This window comes from Myripristis murdjan, chromosome 4 (assembly GCF_902150065.1).
Source record: "Myripristis murdjan chromosome 4, fMyrMur1.1, whole genome shotgun sequence".
NCBI classification, from domain to species: domain Eukaryota; kingdom Metazoa; phylum Chordata; class Actinopteri; order Holocentriformes; family Holocentridae; genus Myripristis; species Myripristis murdjan.
In genome coordinates this window covers 9,704,394-9,722,883 of record NC_043983.1, presented here as the reverse complement: position 1 = coordinate 9,722,883, position 18,490 = coordinate 9,704,394, and the positions used below count along the sequence as shown (strand labels likewise).

The 18,490-nt window shown below is 41.8% G+C and overlaps 2 protein-coding genes across 3 annotated transcripts; one reads left to right on the top strand and one right to left on the bottom strand.

Annotated features, from left to right (window-relative positions):
* Nucleotides 1-290: 290 nt before the first annotated feature.
* On the bottom strand, nucleotides 291-7,350 carry lpxn (leupaxin). The gene is made up of 9 exons (XM_030049526.1): nucleotides 7,310-7,350; nucleotides 4,743-4,834; nucleotides 4,414-4,484; nucleotides 3,932-4,013; nucleotides 3,262-3,519; nucleotides 2,537-2,710; nucleotides 1,697-1,778; nucleotides 1,331-1,479; nucleotides 291-800 (listed from the first exon to the last, which is right to left on the bottom strand). Exons 1-9 carry the CDS (start codon nucleotides 7,320-7,322, stop codon nucleotides 534-536), a joined length of 1,188 nt encoding a protein of 395 aa, XP_029905386.1. The 5' UTR covers nucleotides 7,323-7,350; the 3' UTR covers nucleotides 291-533.
* scyl3 (SCY1-like, kinase-like 3) lies at nucleotides 1,215-18,322 on the top strand. 2 transcript variants are annotated; one of them, XM_030049524.1, is made up of 15 exons: nucleotides 1,215-1,225; nucleotides 9,761-10,005; nucleotides 10,107-10,325; nucleotides 12,080-12,265; nucleotides 12,437-12,550; nucleotides 12,723-12,779; nucleotides 12,891-12,993; nucleotides 13,095-13,206; nucleotides 13,295-13,372; nucleotides 13,479-13,618; nucleotides 13,783-13,973; nucleotides 14,674-14,845; nucleotides 15,636-15,806; nucleotides 15,901-16,706; nucleotides 17,660-18,322. In XM_030049524.1, exons 3-15 carry the CDS (start codon nucleotides 10,161-10,163, stop codon nucleotides 17,720-17,722), a joined length of 2,358 nt encoding a protein of 785 aa, XP_029905384.1. In that variant the 5' UTR covers nucleotides 1,215-1,225; nucleotides 9,761-10,005; nucleotides 10,107-10,160; the 3' UTR covers nucleotides 17,723-18,322. The 2 variants fall into 2 exon arrangements, with proteins under 2 accessions (XP_029905384.1, XP_029905385.1); XM_030049525.1 differs by lacking the exon at nucleotides 1,215-1,225 and having other exon boundaries at nucleotides 9,703-10,005; nucleotides 10,111-10,325.
* The last annotated feature ends 168 nt before the right edge of the window (nucleotides 18,323-18,490 follow it).

Genomic DNA, 18,490 nt, shown 5'->3' with positions numbered 1-18,490 from the left:
CTTGGATCTGGACGGTTTTGTGCTTTTTACCTTTAGTGTCAATATTACGTGTCACACTCCAAGCCACCCAATCACACAATACCAAATACCACTCTGCGAAATCCCTTTTAATTTAATATAAAACATAAGTCACAGAGACAGCATGAAAAATGAATTGAAAAATACAGAAAAACTGAAACCATGGAAAGATATTATATATATAACCTGTATATGTGTATATGTGCGTACATGTATGTATATGTGTGTGTATGTGTATATGTATGTATATATATGTATATATGTATGTGTGTGTGTATATATATGTATACATGTACGTATGTGTATATATGACATATATATATATTTTTTGGTAACTTAATGGTATAGCACTGTATAATGTATTTCTTCGCTTTTGCGTCTGTTTTATCTTTGATTTTATTTTGACAGAATAATAATGGTGGCCATGTTTTTATTCACTATCCATTGTGTAGGCATGACAGCAATAAAGATTCTGATAGGTTTTTATGGTGCATTCCTTGTATGCTTCTTATGTCTCACACAAAAAGTTTGTTATGACACCCTGAGCAATACGGCTTCCCTTTCTGCTCCTTGAAGATGCCCTGGCTGAGCTGCCGCAGACAGAAGGCACACACAAAGTGCTCGGGATGAAACTTGCGATCGAGAGCGGCGATGCAGCGGCCCGTGATGGGCTCACCGCAGCCGCCACACAGAGTGCCCTGCCGGGAGTGAAAGTGCTGCGAGCAGAGGGGTCGACCATCCAGTTCCATGAAACAGCCATCAGAGAAGGGCTTCAGGCAGTCCTGGATAAAGACACAAAGAGAAGGTAAGATAAGAAAGTGAGGTGGAGAAAGGATAAAGAGAAAGGTAAAAGTTAGAGATGGGTGGGAAAGATGGAAGAACATGTGTTAGGGGCAAGTGTTTGCTGAATGCCTTATGGGATAAGACATGGGAAACAAAAATAGTGCTCTGGTTATGTTTGCTATAATCAAATTCATATCTGGTACACGAGGTTATTATTCTTTATACTGTCCATTTAACAGTAGCTGAGTAAAACGGAAACACAACTGCGCACCCAACTGTTTTTGACCAGAGGCGGGAACAAAGGCAGGCTTGAGGAGTAATGAAAAAGATACCCACAAACTATGGAATATGGTTCCCCTTGATTTATTTGCAACATTTCAACCGCAACGTCTTCATCGGGCATAAGGTTTTCATCAGCCGTGTGGTCAAAATGTTGCAAATAAAGCAAATGTGTGGGTATCTTTCTCATTTATTCCTGGGCTTGTGTCTGAGCCAGGGCCATGTGTGTGGTCTGAGGTAAAGGGCTCACAGCGCAGACGAAGCACTCTGGGTGCCAGGTGCCATTGGCTGCAGTCAGGTAGTTCTCCTTCACCGACTCCCCACAGCCTGAGCACTTTGGGGCAAAGAGGAGGTAGAAGTCCTTGGTACAGTATGGCTTCCCGTCCCTCTCTAGAAAACCTGGGATAGGACGAAGACCAACACATCTATTAACCGACTTACCGGCTGACTGTGTGGAGAAGGTAAATGAAAATACATCCCACGTGATAACACCATAGAGAATATTAAGTTGTTTATTGTGAGCTCTCATGAAGGGCAATAAAGACATACAACGGGTAAAAGTACTAAGAAAAAGCAAAACAGAGTTTGTCAGTAGAAAAGCCCTCCAGGCTCTGACCTTCATCTCCAAACCGGCCGCCACAGTGGGCACAGAAGAAATGCTCTGGGTGCCAACTCTGGTCCATGGCTGTCAGGATGTTCTGGTGGAATAGCCAGACAGAAAATATAATAAGATTTTGGCGTCAGTATTTTGTCATGTCTAATCTTTTCATCTGCCAGGAGAAACAAAAAGTGTGATTCTCAATGTATTCAAATGAATCATAAGGGAAGATATATATGAAGATTAATGACACTGGACTCCCCTTTTTCCACTTAATACAATGTGGAATTTCAGAGGGATTCACCTCCATGTACAGCATGCCAAAGAGCCCATCAAAGATGATCATAATGGGCAGATGCATATTTATGAACGAATAAATCAAGATATGAATAAGTAAACGGGGGAATGGACAGTTGAATGAATGAATAAATGAATGAATGCGCACTTTGGGATTTTTAGATTACATTTAACAGCACTAACTCCACATTAGCATTAGTTTTCAAAGGCATTTTGTATGTGTTTGTAGTAAGTATTGTGTAATATAAACCATAAACCATCAACTGTTACAATGCTTTTTTTTTTTTTTTTTTTTTTAATTGCATTCAGAAAAATGGTCATATATTCTCTGTTTTTATTATGGACATAAGCAACAAGGCAAAAACCAAAAACCTCATAAGTACTGTGTGTGTGTGCGCGCGTGTGTGTGTGTGTGTGTGCACATCTATCTATATCTATAGATCAAAAAAGTTTTTAAAGTTAATTTTAAAAGTCAACTAGGTAGTTTTCGTTCAAATTTACTATCTCACTTTAATACTTGAGCTTCACCCTGTTAATGGAAATCAATGTGTCCCCTCCCACCTGCATAATGGCCCCTTTGCAATAGGCACAACGAGGAGCGAAGAGCTGGTGATAGTCCGTCTCACAGTAGGGCCTCCCCTCTCTCTCAAAGAAGCCCGAGATGCCCAGCTCCTTCTTACACACCACACACACAAAGTGCTCAGGGTGCCACACCTCACCGAGCGCTGTGATCATCTGGACAGTTAGCAAGAGGCACATGAAGAAAGATTAAAATGTGCATGGATATTTGTAAGTATACTTTGCAGAAAGGTATAAAAGAAAACTGACTGTCATGCTGTGAAGTATGCTGCAGTCATGGAGGGAGATCCCGAGGCACTCTTGAGTGTGAAAATGTAAAATCCTTTATTCAGAAGGGAGACACAACGCGAGTTACATCTTCATCAGGGGTGACACCCCTGATGAAGATGTAACTCATCGAAACGATGTAACTCATTGTAACTCATCGAAACGCGTTGGGTCTCCCTTCTGAATAAAGGATTTTACATTTTCACACTCAAGAGTGCCTCGGGATCTCCCTCCATGACTGCAGCATACTTCACAGCATGACAGTCAGTTTTCTTTTATACCTCGCTTGCCTTTTTTTCCCTTGAAGAGCACCTGAGTTCATTTATTCCCTATATTCCACAGACTGAGCCCCTGCAGCATTCACCCCCACCCCCTCTTTTCTATACTTTGCAGAATGTGGATTTCAGTGCTGGCCTATTTGTTGGTATGACTTACTGTACCTTTCCCACAATGCATTTGCCACAGGACGCGCAGTGGCCCTTGGGCACGGTGCGCACACCAATCTTCTCCAAGTCAGAGCTCAGGCCTCCCAGCAGGTCGTCGATAGCGTCTTTCTTTCTGCCTGGACTTGAGTCCTTCACACCTGAATCTACTGTGATGCTGCTGCTCTCTGTGTTCTCCGGCTGCCCGCCCTCCTTTTTCTTTTTCACCGACTGCTTTTGTGTAAGTGGCGGTGGGGTTGGGGAAGATGCCGACACCTGAACAATAATACAAATCTTGAATGTGCTGTATTTAACTGTATCCCATAGAGCAATGCCTTCAATATATATTGAATTTCTATCGTCGAGGCTAGGGCTGCATTGAGGACAGTAGGTTTGCCAATGCTGCCCTCTGTTGTTAGAGCAGATTATTTCACTGATGCTTGGACAGCCTGTTGACTCTTATCTGGTGCTTTCCCTTATCATGTTCAACAGTTTATGCAGAATTAAAACAGAGTTATCTTTTACTCTGAATTTATTTTTCAGTATTTAAATGCAGAGATACGTGGGTGAGTGTTGATGTTTCCACAAAAAAAAAAAAAAAAAAACACTATAAACCATCATTTGAGAGTCTTTACACCAAATAATGTGCACACATTTTGTGACCTCCACATGCAGCCTTTATACTGACCCCTTGTCTCAGGCCCAGCAGATCGTCCATGAGGAAGTCCAGCTCCTTAGAGGCTGAAGCTGCCACAGGGGCGGGTAGATCACTAACAAAGAGAGATAAAGAGGCAAATTAGAGGAATTTGAATTAAAATAAGAAAGACCACTAACAGTAGTATCAGTATAACACAGATCTTGACTTCATGCAATACTTCTCATTTTGGAGTTTTGTTCTAAAATGAGAAAACCAGCATCAATCAGGCTTCATTACCCAACTATTTTGCAAAAGTATTCCTGTTGTGTAAGTGAAGGTCACTATTGACACCCATCTATGTCATTACTTAAAGACTTTTATGAACAAAGTATTAACATTATTGGAAATAAAATCATGTGTCAATATGTAATATTTCTGAATGACACTCTTCATTTACACCAGTTCCCACTGCCGTATTTGCAATGTGATAATGTGAAGAAAGGGTCTTCAGGTGTCCTGAACTTGTTGCTCACCTGTACACATTTGATGCGACAGAGTCATTTCTATTCTTAGTGGTGAGTGCAGCATAACCTGCTCCTGAGGACTGTGGGAAATGACACAAACTGGGGTTGAACAACACATGGAAAATTTGGTTCATTTGATTAGAGCATCAGGATAAAAATTGTATCATATTAGTTGAGTAGATAGTGCACAAATTGATGAGCAAAGTCATTTTGTCAGGGGTCATTGAATTTTTTCCTACGTGGTTTCCTGCCAGAATGACTGAGCCAGGACTGGAATTTTATTGTCATTCAGATATTTTAGATATAGTTATACTTTATACATATAAATAATTTGTTACCTCTCCATAAGAACATGCTGCGTCATTGCTGCCGCTCTCAGAGACACTCTCTGCACCAGACGGATTTAGAGCCAACTCTTCTAACAGCAAATCTAGGTTAGGATATAGGAAGTAAAATATTTGACTACATGCATATACAGGCAGACACGCATGCACAAACATACACACACACACACATACACACACAGTGTGCAGCGTTTTAAGTGAGTTAGGGCCTTCCTCTGAAGTGACACGGTGTGCTTTGATGTACACCTTAAGTTGCAAGCAGATCAGTTTGAGGTTGCTGCGTTAATTCAAAGCAGTTTCCTCAGGAAGCGATGACACAAGTTGCAGAAGTGAAACTGCTGAAAATGTTGAAATGCAGTGGTGAGAAATATCGCCCTGGAATTCAACTCCCTCCTTCACACAGACTGCAAACACACACCGCTAAGAAAATAGGAAAATATTTGTTTGAAATAAAGTCCTCTAACAGGAAGCTGACAATGCGGCTGTTGTAAAAAAGACAGTGTTTGGCTCTTAGGTTGTGGAAATCACACTCATTTTCCTCCCATATGTTTACATGACCCTGAAAAATCTGCGTTTTAATGTCCTGTGATTTAATTTTTACATGACAATGAAAGGTAATTAGGGCCCGAGCGCTGGAACAGCGCGAAGCCCTATTGTTAGGCCCTCGCCCTCCAACGGAGAGAGGGTCTATTGTTATTGTACCGTTTCTTTTTTATTATTGTAGTGATTCTTTCTTCTTATTATTATTACGTGTCATTAGGCCTTAATTTGACCCCCTAAACATGCTCAAAAACTCACCAAATTTGGCACGCAGGCCAGGTCTGGTGAAAAATTGGATAAAATGGACAAACAGACCCCCTAAGTGCAAAAATGGGCTCGGTAGCGCCACCTAGGCACACAAAGGCAGCCGCTGTGGCCCACAGGAATGTGATAGAAAGACCAAACCACTGCCGAAATGTAGGTCTCATCGAGCCCTACAATTCACGCGCTGACACCCTCCCTCTAAAACCAACAGGAAGTCCGCAATTTGCGTTTGAACATCACGTTCTCGCCCAAAATTCCGCTTTGAACAAAATCTATCTCCTCCCAGGGCGTAAATGTCAGCGGCTTGAAAATTTCACAGATGACAGAGGACAGAGTGCTGAACAAAAGTTCTGAAGGATTTCGTCATTACTCGTTTAGTTTGGACGTGATAACACCTCCAAGTCGGAGTGGCCAGAACCAAAACCTCATTTTTTCCCATGGAGTTTGGTGTACACAGGCTGACACTTGGCACTAATTAGGCCCCTGGAGTCTAAAGTAAAAGTCTGATGGCTTTGAAAACTATGCAGATGGAAAGAGGACGAAAATTCCTACAAAAATATGTAGTTTTGATGTGGATTGGACCAAGTTTGTGGGAGCTGTGAAGAGTTTTAAAACATTTTTGACTCTGGTGTGCTCTGCTCTGCACTCTGCCTGGACATGTGACTCACTCTAGCTGCCTCAGGAATGCGCAATACACACCCATTGTAAGAGCTCAGAGGGAGCAGAAAACACTCTCAAACTAAAACTGCCATAACTCCAAAACGGTAAAAGATAGCAAAATCATGTAAATGGGAGATTTATAGATGCGAGTCTCGTGACTCGTTTAAGCTTTGAATCAAGTCTGTAACTCAAACGGTGACCGAGCTGTGACACCTCAAACAGGGGTGGGTTTTCTGGATTTCTCCATTAGATTGAATGAGGATTTCTCTGTCTGCCTGCATTTTGGTGTGATCATGCCACAGCTGCCAGTACTCAAGTCAGTCACACACTAGGACATGCTAAGGGCGCCATCTGCTGGAGGGGCGCTGCTAGTGGCCAGAGGGGCACCAGCAGCGAATGTACTACCAGTGGGTTTTTGTTGGCGTCGTGTGTGTGTGTGTGTGTGTGTGTGTGTGTGTGTGTGTGTGTGTGTGCACGTGCGTATGTGTGTGTGTGTGTGTGTGTGTGTGTGTGTTTGTGTGAGTGAGTGTGTGTGCCTGCATTTTGGTGTGATCATGCAGCAGCTGCCAGTAGTCCTGTCGGTCACACACTAGGACTTCCGCGGCCTTTCAAAATAAAAGCCCAAAACTCTTTCACAATAAAAGCACCGAAAAATACCCTTAAAACTGGAACAAACGGACGAATTGTCTGCGCTTCGACACGCGCGCCATCCCCGACGTGCACGGGGGGGCGAGGGCCCGTCCAACGCTGCTTGCAGCTTTAATTGCTTTTTGTCATGCCAGGCTAAAGTTCTATAAGTCAGTCTTCTGTGTGCTGCATCCAAATAGATGATCACCTATGTTATTAAATAATTTACAATCCATTGTATTATGTATAAGCTTCACGTGGATGAATAATAAGCAACAAACAAAGTTAGCACTGTGGTATTATACCATGATCAATTCTTCATTTCACTTCTGTTTTTTTAACTATAAGCCATTTGCTATTACAAATCACTGTTGCATTCGTTTTGTCACCACAGCCGTATCATGTCTTTGCTCGGATTATTTTTAAGACCATCGGCAGTATAAAACATGAATAACAATAAGTTCTCTTACCCAGCTCATCCATGTGTGCAGCTTCTCTCAGTACGAACCCACATGAGTATCTCTGTGTGTGTGTGTGTGTGTGTATGTGTGTACCAGCTGTAGAGTGTTTGAGTGTTTTGTGCTGCTGGTTAGTTACTAGGGCAACCAGAGCAATCTCTCATCAGGTCGAAACTGTCACTTCCTCTGAAGAAACTTTGTTTTCTGTGTTTACTGATAACAGAATTATTCACGTTTCTTGAGAACAACAAACATTTAAAAAAATATATTTTCTTTTCCTCTTAAGATCATACATTATCAGTGACTGTTAACAATAGTAAATAATAATAATAATAATAAAAGAAATTGCAATAAATTTAATGAACAATGGGAAGGGTTTAAGACATCTGACATGTCAGGTGTTGTTTCTTGGTGCAGAGGAAACTACAAAGGAAGGAAATGGTAGCACACACATAACACTACAACCAAGATACCGCAGATACCAACAGCTGTTACGTTTGTTTAAGACAAACACATTGATTATATAAATGGCTGATTTTCTTATTTTATTTGTCCTATGATGATACAGCAGCTTAAAAAAAAAAAAAAAAAACACTTAAACAATATCAGACAATATGACAAAATCAGAGGACTGATCACCATTTCTTATGTTGTCTTCAAACTGCACTCAGAACATCTCCACATCCTGATACGATTCCATTAATTTGATTATTAATACATTTTTATTAATGACTTTCATTCCTATCTTTATTAATAAAAGTAAGAAAGAGCAGCTACATGAGCACTTGATCGCCATTAGAAAACAGCAGGAATAACTCAAGCTGAACACAAGCAGGACGATGCTTAAAAAGGCAGGGGCGGGTGCCTCAAAACCATATGAAAACTGTGGAATTAAAAACCTGGAAACACTTTAGGTTAGGTACTACCATAACTAACATCACAAATAGTTCTGTAGATACATTTCAAAACAGAATATATCATTTTAGACTCAAGCGGTGAAGACAGTTGAAGCCAGATGTCTTTGCTGAGCTGTCTCTGATCTTTTGCTATGACTGGACTCCAAGGCAGCTCAATTATTTAATATCTTGAGAGGATAACATCACATTCAAGCAGTGACATGAAATCAGAAAAGCGTCCAAACTTCACTACAAGCTGACACAGTAATTATGAATAATCAGGTAATTAACAGTTTTAACTTCACAGAAGGCTTGTGCAGCTTTGAGCCTGCTGTTTTCCCATCTCACTGAACCATCTTTGACGTCTTTTCATTTCACAAATGTTTTGTAAAAACTGGTTTCCTGTGGTTGACCTAATTCAGTGTACAGAGGACTAGAGCTAAAATACAACCTGATATGGCTGTTGTGAATGGTGTAACTGCACCCAGGGCATCATGACACCAAACTGTTGGTCTGAGTCCCTCTGGACGAGCTGATCAACAGAGGGCCATGGCCTCCTGTGATTCTCCAGAGCAGCCACAAAGTGTCTCAGTCTGTTATGATGACCTCAGGCCAGAATCCATCCAGTCTATCACTGAAAAGCCTGAACAAACAGCAACAAAAAAATCACCATTCTGCAACCGGACTGCAGTCTGGCTTTCAAAACTGTAGTTTAGCCCCATCAATTAACCCAGTGGTTTTCAAACTGGGGTCCACGGACGGTAAGGGGTCCTTGCAGGGCTTCCAGGGGATCCTCAGCTAAATAATAAACAGTTTGATTTTACTATAATTGAACCCCTTATAATATATTTATTTAAGCATGAATAGTTATTTTAACGTTACAATTTAATTTCACAATAACTCACACCCTTTCACCCTTCACCCTTGCTTAATCGATGAGCTAGTGATCAAGTATAACATCTGTTAACTTAAGACATAAGACAAGCCAAGACATATTTTTATGGCACATCCCCTAGGTTCCCAAAATCACTTTGAGTGGTGTCCACGAGATAATGAAAGTCAACTTGCCTCCATAGTTCTATGTTGTTGGCGTTTCTTGTCATGTCACCTAACTTTACACCCATAAGTATTATTATTATTATTATTATTATTATTATTATTATTATTATTATTGTTGTTGTTGTTATTATTATTATCATTATTATTATCATTGACTCGCAAATTGTATATGGTGATGGCTTCCGGCTCCTACTTTGCATTTGTATAGTCACCTTGCATACCTGCGTTATCTCACACCACTCTAGTTTCAACCATTATAATTTGGAGTGGGGGTATTTGTGATTCTGCGTAAATTTCATACATACTCATAATAGATTAAACTAGGAGCTTACGGTGTTGTTTAATATTTATAATAATTATTGTGTGTAGTCATGCCATAGTGTCTTAAAAATTGTTCGATAATGGCTGATTTGTGAGCATTTCACCAGGAGTCGTCTCTCGCCTGCTCTGTGGTTTGGCTCTGACCGGAAGGGTCTGTGTTTACAGCAGTGCCTGTGCTCCACGTTAGCTTTACCCATCTGTAAAGCGGAGAAAACCCGTTGCCTCATGTTAACGGGAGTCTTAACCAACTCTTTGGGTATTTTTTAAGGTTACTTAGACAATTTAGCACGTTTCGGCGGCCTCCATGAACATTTTGCTGCGGCAGGGCCACCGAGAAGCATCGCAATGATTAGCTGGCTAACGTAGCGGCGAGGTTAGCCAGCTACAGCTAGCTAACTTCACATACGGCTGGTGCAGATCCCATATAAACAGGTAATATTGAGTGACCCTCTGCCCCTGACCGGTTTTTGCGTGTGTTTACGACTGCCTGCCTCGCATCGTCAAATGTCACCTCCGTGTCTGTGTGTGTGAAGGTAGGCTGTCCCCTCCCAGCTCCGGGAAGCAGCGTGTCCTCGGGGTGAGCAGCCATGGGCGCGGAGAGCAGCGCCGTGCGGAGCTGCACCCTGGAGGAGCCCCTCCTCACCCTGCCCTCCGGCCTCACCATGTACACTGCCCTGCTCCAGGACGGCAAGCCCGCATCCGTGTTTGTCCACAAACAGGGCAACGAAGACAAAGTCAACAAAGCCGCCAAAGTAAGCCCAAACGAAGGCTCCGTGTGCTCCCATATGTCCCTTTCCCTTAGGTATCGCGATTATTGATGTGTTTATATTTAGGATTTTAAGTCGATTTTTATTACTGATCGATTGATTCGAAACTAGACGACCTAAGGAATCCTGTGGTGCCAAGTACGTCATGCTAGGGTGTGGGCAAGGAGACTAAATATTGCTCCAAAGTTAGGCTAAATTTTGGTGAGGAAAAACTGGCATATATGAAGAAGAGTTGGTTCTGCTTCACATCTCTGATACATAATTAAAAGTGCTTGACTGCGCTGTCGTGCATCCAGGAGCCATACTACTTATTCATAGGTGAAATAGCCTGCTTACAACAGGGATGTAATTTGTCTCCCCCATTGAAGACCTGCCACCACAGTATTAAATGTATTTTTGTCTTCTGCAGGAAATTCTGTTGATCTTCATGAAAGCAATACAGAGCAAACACAGTATCAGCATGATGTAACATAGTATGTGCTGCTGAAATAGATAAAGAGTGCAATGTACTATTTATGCACAGTATTTCTGAGTGAATTTATGTATTGAACCTCACGATGACAGAGAAGAATTTCTTGCAAAGGACTGAGATCAGACGAGGGCTGGACAGTGTATCGATATATCGATATTGTGATAGAAGACTAGATAGCAATGGCGATTTTGGATATGTAATAGCATGATATGCCATAAGTGTTGTCTTTTCCTGGTTTTACAGGCTGCATTATAGTAAAGGGATTAAGCCGTTCTAATTATTCAGTTATTTGCCTCTACCTGCTTGGTTTTCATATCCACATTACTTATGAGTGTTCATTAGAAATCTCATGTGTAAATATCTCATGAAAGCACCAGTAGTCATTCTTATACTGTATCGTCACCATTGCAATATCAAGGTATTTGTTAAAAATATTGTAATATTTGATTTTGTCCATATCACCTAGCCCTAGATCAAGCGCTAGATAGATAGATAGATAGATAGATAGATAGATAGATAAACAAACTTTATTGTCCACCTCCATGGAAGTGCATCTTTGGCTTCTTCTCAAGATACAGTAAAAGTACATCCAGTGCACAAACACTTAACACAATATTAAAAGCGTACAGAAACATACAATATACAGGGGTGTAAATAGGCGGTAGGAGCAAAGAGGTTGTATGTAAGAGCAAGTTATCTGAGATTTAGTGCTCCCAGTAGTCACTCTGTATTCAGTGCCTATAAACGTTCTTGCTGGCTCTTGAGATCCTAAAGGGACGGCTAGATTGGCTAGTTTGAACTGAGAATGTATTGGGTGCGACTCATCTACCATTATCTGTTATGCCTTCCTGGATACAGCACTGTTATGTTATATTTTGCAGCGCTGTTTTGTGGTATGTGAACCACCCTCCCTGCTATATTCACAGTTTTATAAATTAGAAATGACCAAATTGTGCCTGATCTAAACAAGATGATTGGATGTAAACGATACCAGTTAAACTGCTATAAAGCTGGTGTGCCTCTAAAGGAGATCTTTATGCTTTTATTTCGATTGACGGCAATGTGCATGTTATTCTAAGTTGTTATCAGTAACTCTGGCTTCAGGTATTGTTTTAAATTTAAGCACTCAGACTGAATCAGTGATTAGTACCCAAGTCACCTCCATAAACTACCTGACACATGAGTATCATCTTCCCTCAGTATCATGGAACAAAAGGAAATACTGTAGGTGCACCTTCTAAATCTGTCCTCCTTTTGTTTGCTGCAGCACCTGAAGACCCTGAGGCACCCGTGTCTGCTGCGTTTCCTGTCATGCTCTGTGCAGGACGGCGGCATCCACCTGGTGACCGAGCGGGTGCAGCCTCTGGAGCTGCTGCTGGACAGCCTCTCCCCAGAGGAGATCTGTGCAGGCATCTATGACCTCCTGCAGGCACTCGTCTTCCTCCACGAGCGGGTGAGGAGGCATCCATGAATTGCGTTTTGTACAAGCAGCAAAATTAGAAACGTCTGCAAGCTTATTTCATACTTTTCCCATGTTAGCCATAAGCTGCTCACTCTATGTGTCGTCTGTTTATCATTACTCAACAGGAAATCAAGTTTTATATCATATTGTGTCTCACTCCAGGGCAAATCAAGCCACAACAATGTGTGCATGTCATCTGTATTTGTCAGCGAAGATGGCCATTGGAAACTGGGAGGGATGGAGACTGTGTGCAAATTCTCTGAGGCTACTCCTGAGGTAAGCAGTAGAGAAAGGAAAAAAATAGCTTTTGGAAGAAGTTAGAATGCCAGTCAGCTGGAATGTATTTTCAAGATGCACAGTGTGTTGATGTGTTTTTTTTTTTTTTTTCTCCTAAAAGCACCTGCTTCAGACTTTTGAAAACTCATTTTACTTTGTGTCATCTCCCCAGTTTCTGAGCAGCATCCAGAATGTGAGAGAGAACAGCTCTGTTCCCCCAGAGGAGCGGGTAAGCAGAATGAAGGCCAGGATGGAAAAATTGCTTCTTTGCACTCAGTTCAACAAATAGATTTTTTTATTGATCTGTCAAGATACTTAACATGAAACATGTTCTTATCAGGTCGAGGGCTTTAAAACGCTGCCAGATAAACATGCCCACTCTCGAGACTGTTTCTCTTTTGGAATGATGGTGGAGACCCTTATCCCTCTCCTGAACGGCTATGGTGAGTACATGGATGATTTATCTGACATGGTTCATTCATTAAAAGGTCTGACATGATACACTGACTTCAGTCTGTCATCTTTCTCTTTCCCTCTTCTCCAGTGTCGGAGGAGCTGTCTGACAGTCTGAAGAGAACTCTGCAGGCAGGCTTGCTGAACTCTGACCCCTTGTCTCGACCTGCACTAAGCTCCCTGCTGACTCATGACTTCTTCAGGTTTGTCTGGTGCTATCTGCTGTCGTCATCCATAACGAAAGCATTGAATTAGATATCAAACAGATGTCCTTTTTCCCCTTGGTAACAGGAATGACTTTCTAGAGGTGATGAACTTTCTCAAAAGCCTGACTCTGAAAACAGAAGAAGAGAAGAATGAATTCTTTAAGTGAGTAACAACATTGTCTTATTTTTATTGTGAAACTTCAGTCCAGTGTTTAGGATTTTTCCGGGGAGCTGCTCAGTGTGCTGGTTATTTTGATGTGCTTGTGTAGGTTTCTGTTAGATCGGGTCCAGAGCCTTCCTGAAGAGCTGATAGCTGCACGCCTTGTACCCAAACTCCTCAACCCTCTGGTGTTCGCAGAGCCCATGGCTGTCAAAAGCTTCCTGCCTCATCTCCTAAGACCAAAGAAAAGTAAGAGAACATTTTAGAGAGGCGTCTCTTCATCCCACCGCTAATGGCCGCTCAGATCAATACATCCCCTATCAGAGGATGAGAGGCGTAGCTGTCAGGCAGAGTTTTAGCTTCTGCAGTAGCTCATGGCACTCTTTCACTCTCCATCTTGTGTGTACTGACAGATTCCAGCAGCGGTGGTAGCAGCGAAGACTGTCTGCTCTCTCAGTCCCTTTACCGGAAACACGTGGCTCCGCAGCTCCTCAAGCTCTTCAAGGTCAACGAGGAGCACGTGAGGATCGTGTTGCTGGCTCACATCCACGTCTACGCCGAGTTCTTCTCCCACGATGAGCTCAAGAATCAGATCCTGCCACAGGTGTGGTATTGTCACAGTATTAGAACATATTAGTTTTACTATTGAAAAATCCAATATAACTATTTAAGGCTGGGTGATATATTGCTATTATATTTATATCATGTTATGATATAAGTGCTTTCTTCCTAGTTTTAAAGGCTGCATTACAGTAAAGGGAGGCAGTAGCTGTTCTATTGTTTGCCTCCACCTGCTTGGTCATCATATCTACATTACTAGTGATTGTTTATCGAATATCTCTTGTGAGTAAATAACTTATTAAAGTACCAATAGTTACCCCTACAGTATTGTCACAATTCTGATATCAAGAAATTTGTTCAAGGTTATTGTGATATTTGATTTGATTTTAACTGTAATTACAGCTGTATAGTATAATTGAGATTAGTATAGAATATTAGTGTAACTGAGCTTACTTGTGTTATCGTTGATGACCGGGACAGCTAATAGCAGTTTCTGCACAAAGCGTTTTGATATTTCGATTGGGTGCCTGCCATCACCCGCTGTGCAGTTTTGGCAGTTGGTTGCTGTTGTGATGTTTTCAGCTGTTTGAGTATGACTGCTGCAGTCATAATTTGCCTTTCATGACAACACTATTTAAGTGATATGCTTATGATTTTATTATAAGGTATTAGGTACTGATACAGGTACTAGTGTAATTTTTGTCATTGCTAATACCTAATAAAGATCTTGTCTGTGGCTGTAGGTGTTGCTGGGAATGAGAGACACCAACGATTCTCTGGTTGCTATGACGCTGCAGAGTCTGGCAGTGCTGGTGCCCTTACTTGGAGCCCAAGTGGTGGTAGGAGGAGAAAGAACCAAGGTCTTTAAACGCACCACACCCAACTTCACCAAGTCCACAGAGGTCACCCCCGAAAGTAAGGAAGACTGACCTCATCAATAACCACAATAATAAGGCTGTTATACAAATATAGTTAAAGATTAAAATCCTTTTACATATTAGAAAATAAGACATGTTATCGCTGCCAGGTGTAAATCTTGTATCTCAAAGATATCAGTTTTTCAGGCATTAAAAAAACAGCCATGTTGGTATGAATGCATTTTTAATGTTATCCACTTGGTTTTGAGACATTGCAGAATTTTCCCAGCCTCTTGCAATAATGTGGAGAACAAACTAAGCTGTGCTTTACAAATAATCGGTACAATGTAAAATTGATTGTAAAAGTAAGTCAACAGTAACAAATGCAAGTACAGTCAGGTTGATGCAGCTGTTTAACACAGAACTATACACAACTTCCCAGCCCTTTTAACCTGCTAGTTAAACTGCACAAAGAAGCAGTTGCCAGTTCAAAAAAAAATCTGAACAAGTTGCTGAATCCTCCATAAACAACTGCCTACTCGCACAGTGAAGCTGCACCTTATAACCAAGAACAGAAACTGTCCGTTGTGGAGTTTGCAGGTGTACATTTACATAATTTTATCAAAATCAAATAGGGTGTTGCTGAAAAGGCTCGCAATGCCTAACACCTATTGCTGGATAAGTAAATGTTTAAAGAAGATGAACTAGCCTGACCAAGCGCAATGGTAATATTGCTATAGTACTTGATATTTTAATTTAATGCTGTTTTCTGTGTCAAGAGGACTTTTCCTGCTGTCTTCCAGTGTTTATAAAGAATGTGCTAATCTTATATTACCACTTTTTTTCAGCATCTCCTGTTCATATAGTTGGAGGAATCCACCCCCAGTTGGCCCAGCCTTCTAAGGTCCTGAATTTGTTCCCCAAACCCTCAGGGGCTGCAGGCCTGGTCCTGGGCAACATGGATAGCCTACATGGGAGCAGGGAGAATCCCAGGAATTATCCACTGGCACCAAAATCAGGTAAAATACATCCCCTCCCTCTATGGATCAATTACAGTTCTCATTTTGACATTGTTAAACCTGAAGCGAAACCTGTTTTTGTGACCTGTTTCAGTTGCCAGTAGAGGGATGTCTCTGCCTTTGAATGGCTTCAGCCAAAACAGCCAGGTGGAGTCACTGTCGTACAGCCCAGAGCAGACAGACAGACCACAGGGCCCGGTGGAAGACTGGCCTGACTGGGGCGACCCTGAGGAGGGGACGAAGGACCGAGACGCACAGGCAATACAGATCCACATCCAGGCCTCTGATGGAGCAGCTCCAGCCGGCAACAGGCTGCCTCTCACGCCCCATCGTGTGGAAGAGGAGCCATGGGACGACTTTGAGGACACTGAGCCTACCTCAGACCTGTCCCCTACAGCCCCCATACCAGACCCTGTCATCCTCACCCCACCCAGAGGGGGCACCACATCCATACACATGAACCCTGCACCTGAACCACTGAGACAGGGGCCTTCCAAACCCCTCAAACTGAGCTCAACCCCGCAAGGCTCCTCAGAGAGAAAGACCGCTTCTTCATGGGACAGCCACTGGGGTCAAGAAGAGAGAGATTTACAGAAATCACACAATGCCCTATCAAAGACCAGGGTGCCACGAAGGAATCGGGACATAGGCGGTCTGGGGGAGGAGTTCACTATAGAGGTGAAGCGGAAGCCAGAGAAAGACCCAGAGCTGGACTTGTTTGCAGACATGGTGCCTGACATCAAGTTGTCTTCTCCAACTCTGCTACTGCCAGGGGAGAGCAGTTTGAGCGATGCTGGAGTGCTTACAGCTCCCTCAGAAAACACCGAAACGCCGCAGACAGACTCATCCATAGATGCTCTAACACTCACTGCCAAGTTTGCTGCTGCAGACCTGACCGAGGTGTGTGTGTGCTGGATCTAATCTCCCGAGTTCTGCCTGGCATTTTTGACGGGATTAGGTGGCAAAATCACGAGTAGGGATTGAGTTAACAGTGGTTTAAACTTTTCTAAGCTTCCACAGCACTCTTTACAGGCAAAACAAGAACAGAAATCAGGACGAAAACAGTCAGAAACGAGAAAAAAAAGTTCAGGACAAGATGCAGAATAGGTGATAGATAACCGATAAGACTTCCACAGTGATGCCAATCTGGATGAGCTTGGGTGAGGGCAGGCGGAACAGCTTTGCATTAGACCAAGTATAACTAAAGGATGGTTTGGTTGAAATTGAAATTTTAAAGGAATGCATTAACTCATTGGCAAATAAGGTTTTAAGCAACTTACCACTGTTTAAGACAAATGGTGATAGTTTCTGTTAAATACCCAAGCATACAGTAGTTCAGCCTTACTAGACGTTTTTTGAATATTCAGCCAATTCTCCAGATGGTGGCACTATTGCAGTAGTCTGAACAATTCTTAAGTTCATTAAAATTGAACAGTGCATGTTAGGTGTGTAATTTGGGACTGAAATGAGCAGAATCTTTTGTATACTAGTGTCTTTTTTTTTTTTTTTTTTTGGAAAAACTAACTTTACTCGCCTCCCTTTTTTTTTTTTTTTTTTTTAAATTCTAAAAATTGAGCCGTTTATAGAAATATCTGATTATAAATGGTGCAATATAGGTGCAATGTAATAACTTTCAGTATCAACTCATCAACTTTTTTAAACAGACCAAACACGTAAAATGCCATTTGTAAATCCAGATGATCAAGCTACATGCTCACAACTTCCATTTGTACATGAAGAACTAAACCTTAAAATGCCATCAGTTAAGGTCGCTTACTCACACCTATGTCTTATGAAATGTATCATTCTGTAGTTATGATTCACCTGCTTTCTTTTGTTTTTCTTCCTTTAAGACTGAAATAGATGGCTGGGGAGATGAAGACGATCTGAACTGGGAGGATGAGAACGCCTGGTGATGACCTTTGGCCCGGCTCGCTCACCTGGAGCATCATTGTAGAGACTTTAACACTGGAGCATTTAAATCCTCAGATGCACCAACCCTTAAGCGCCACTTCACAGCCAGTTAACTGAAACTTGCTCCCAAACAGAGATTCAGTCATCTAAAAATATGATGCAGTAACAGTGAAATGGATAATGTGTCATCCTTTTTTGATATCTTATATTGTGAGTTTGTTGACAATTAATATCATTGTCCTCACTCATGAAGGTCACTTTTGTACTGGAAGGATGGTCTGCTTATCATGTGGTGGTTATTACCAGCTAGACTGGGACATTAATGAAGCCATTTATAATTGTTTTGCCAAATGACGACACTAGTGGACCTTAACTTGAGGCGAATGGCATCTTTTGTTTTCATCTGCTTCTCGTTTCACTGTGCCATAGTTTCACTAGTGGCATCAAGGCTCAGATAAACTTGCAGGACAGACTTGACTGAAATGTGACAAGTTTGATTTACAGGAGGCTTTGCACTTTGAATGAATGTGAAATAGAGGTTGATATAATTTATTGGTAGCTTTTTGGTTGGTGATTAAATAAAGTTTACAGTATCAAATGTGGACCAGTTGTTCTGATTGTTGGCTTTGTTTGATAAAGATGGTTTAAACTTAGTTCACTTCAGGTCAACAAGCACTATTTTGAACCATTGCAAAATGACACAAAGGATGTTTAAGAAGTGTTGCTTGACAAAAAAGGCCAAACCCTGCTGCCAAATACATGTTTTAAAT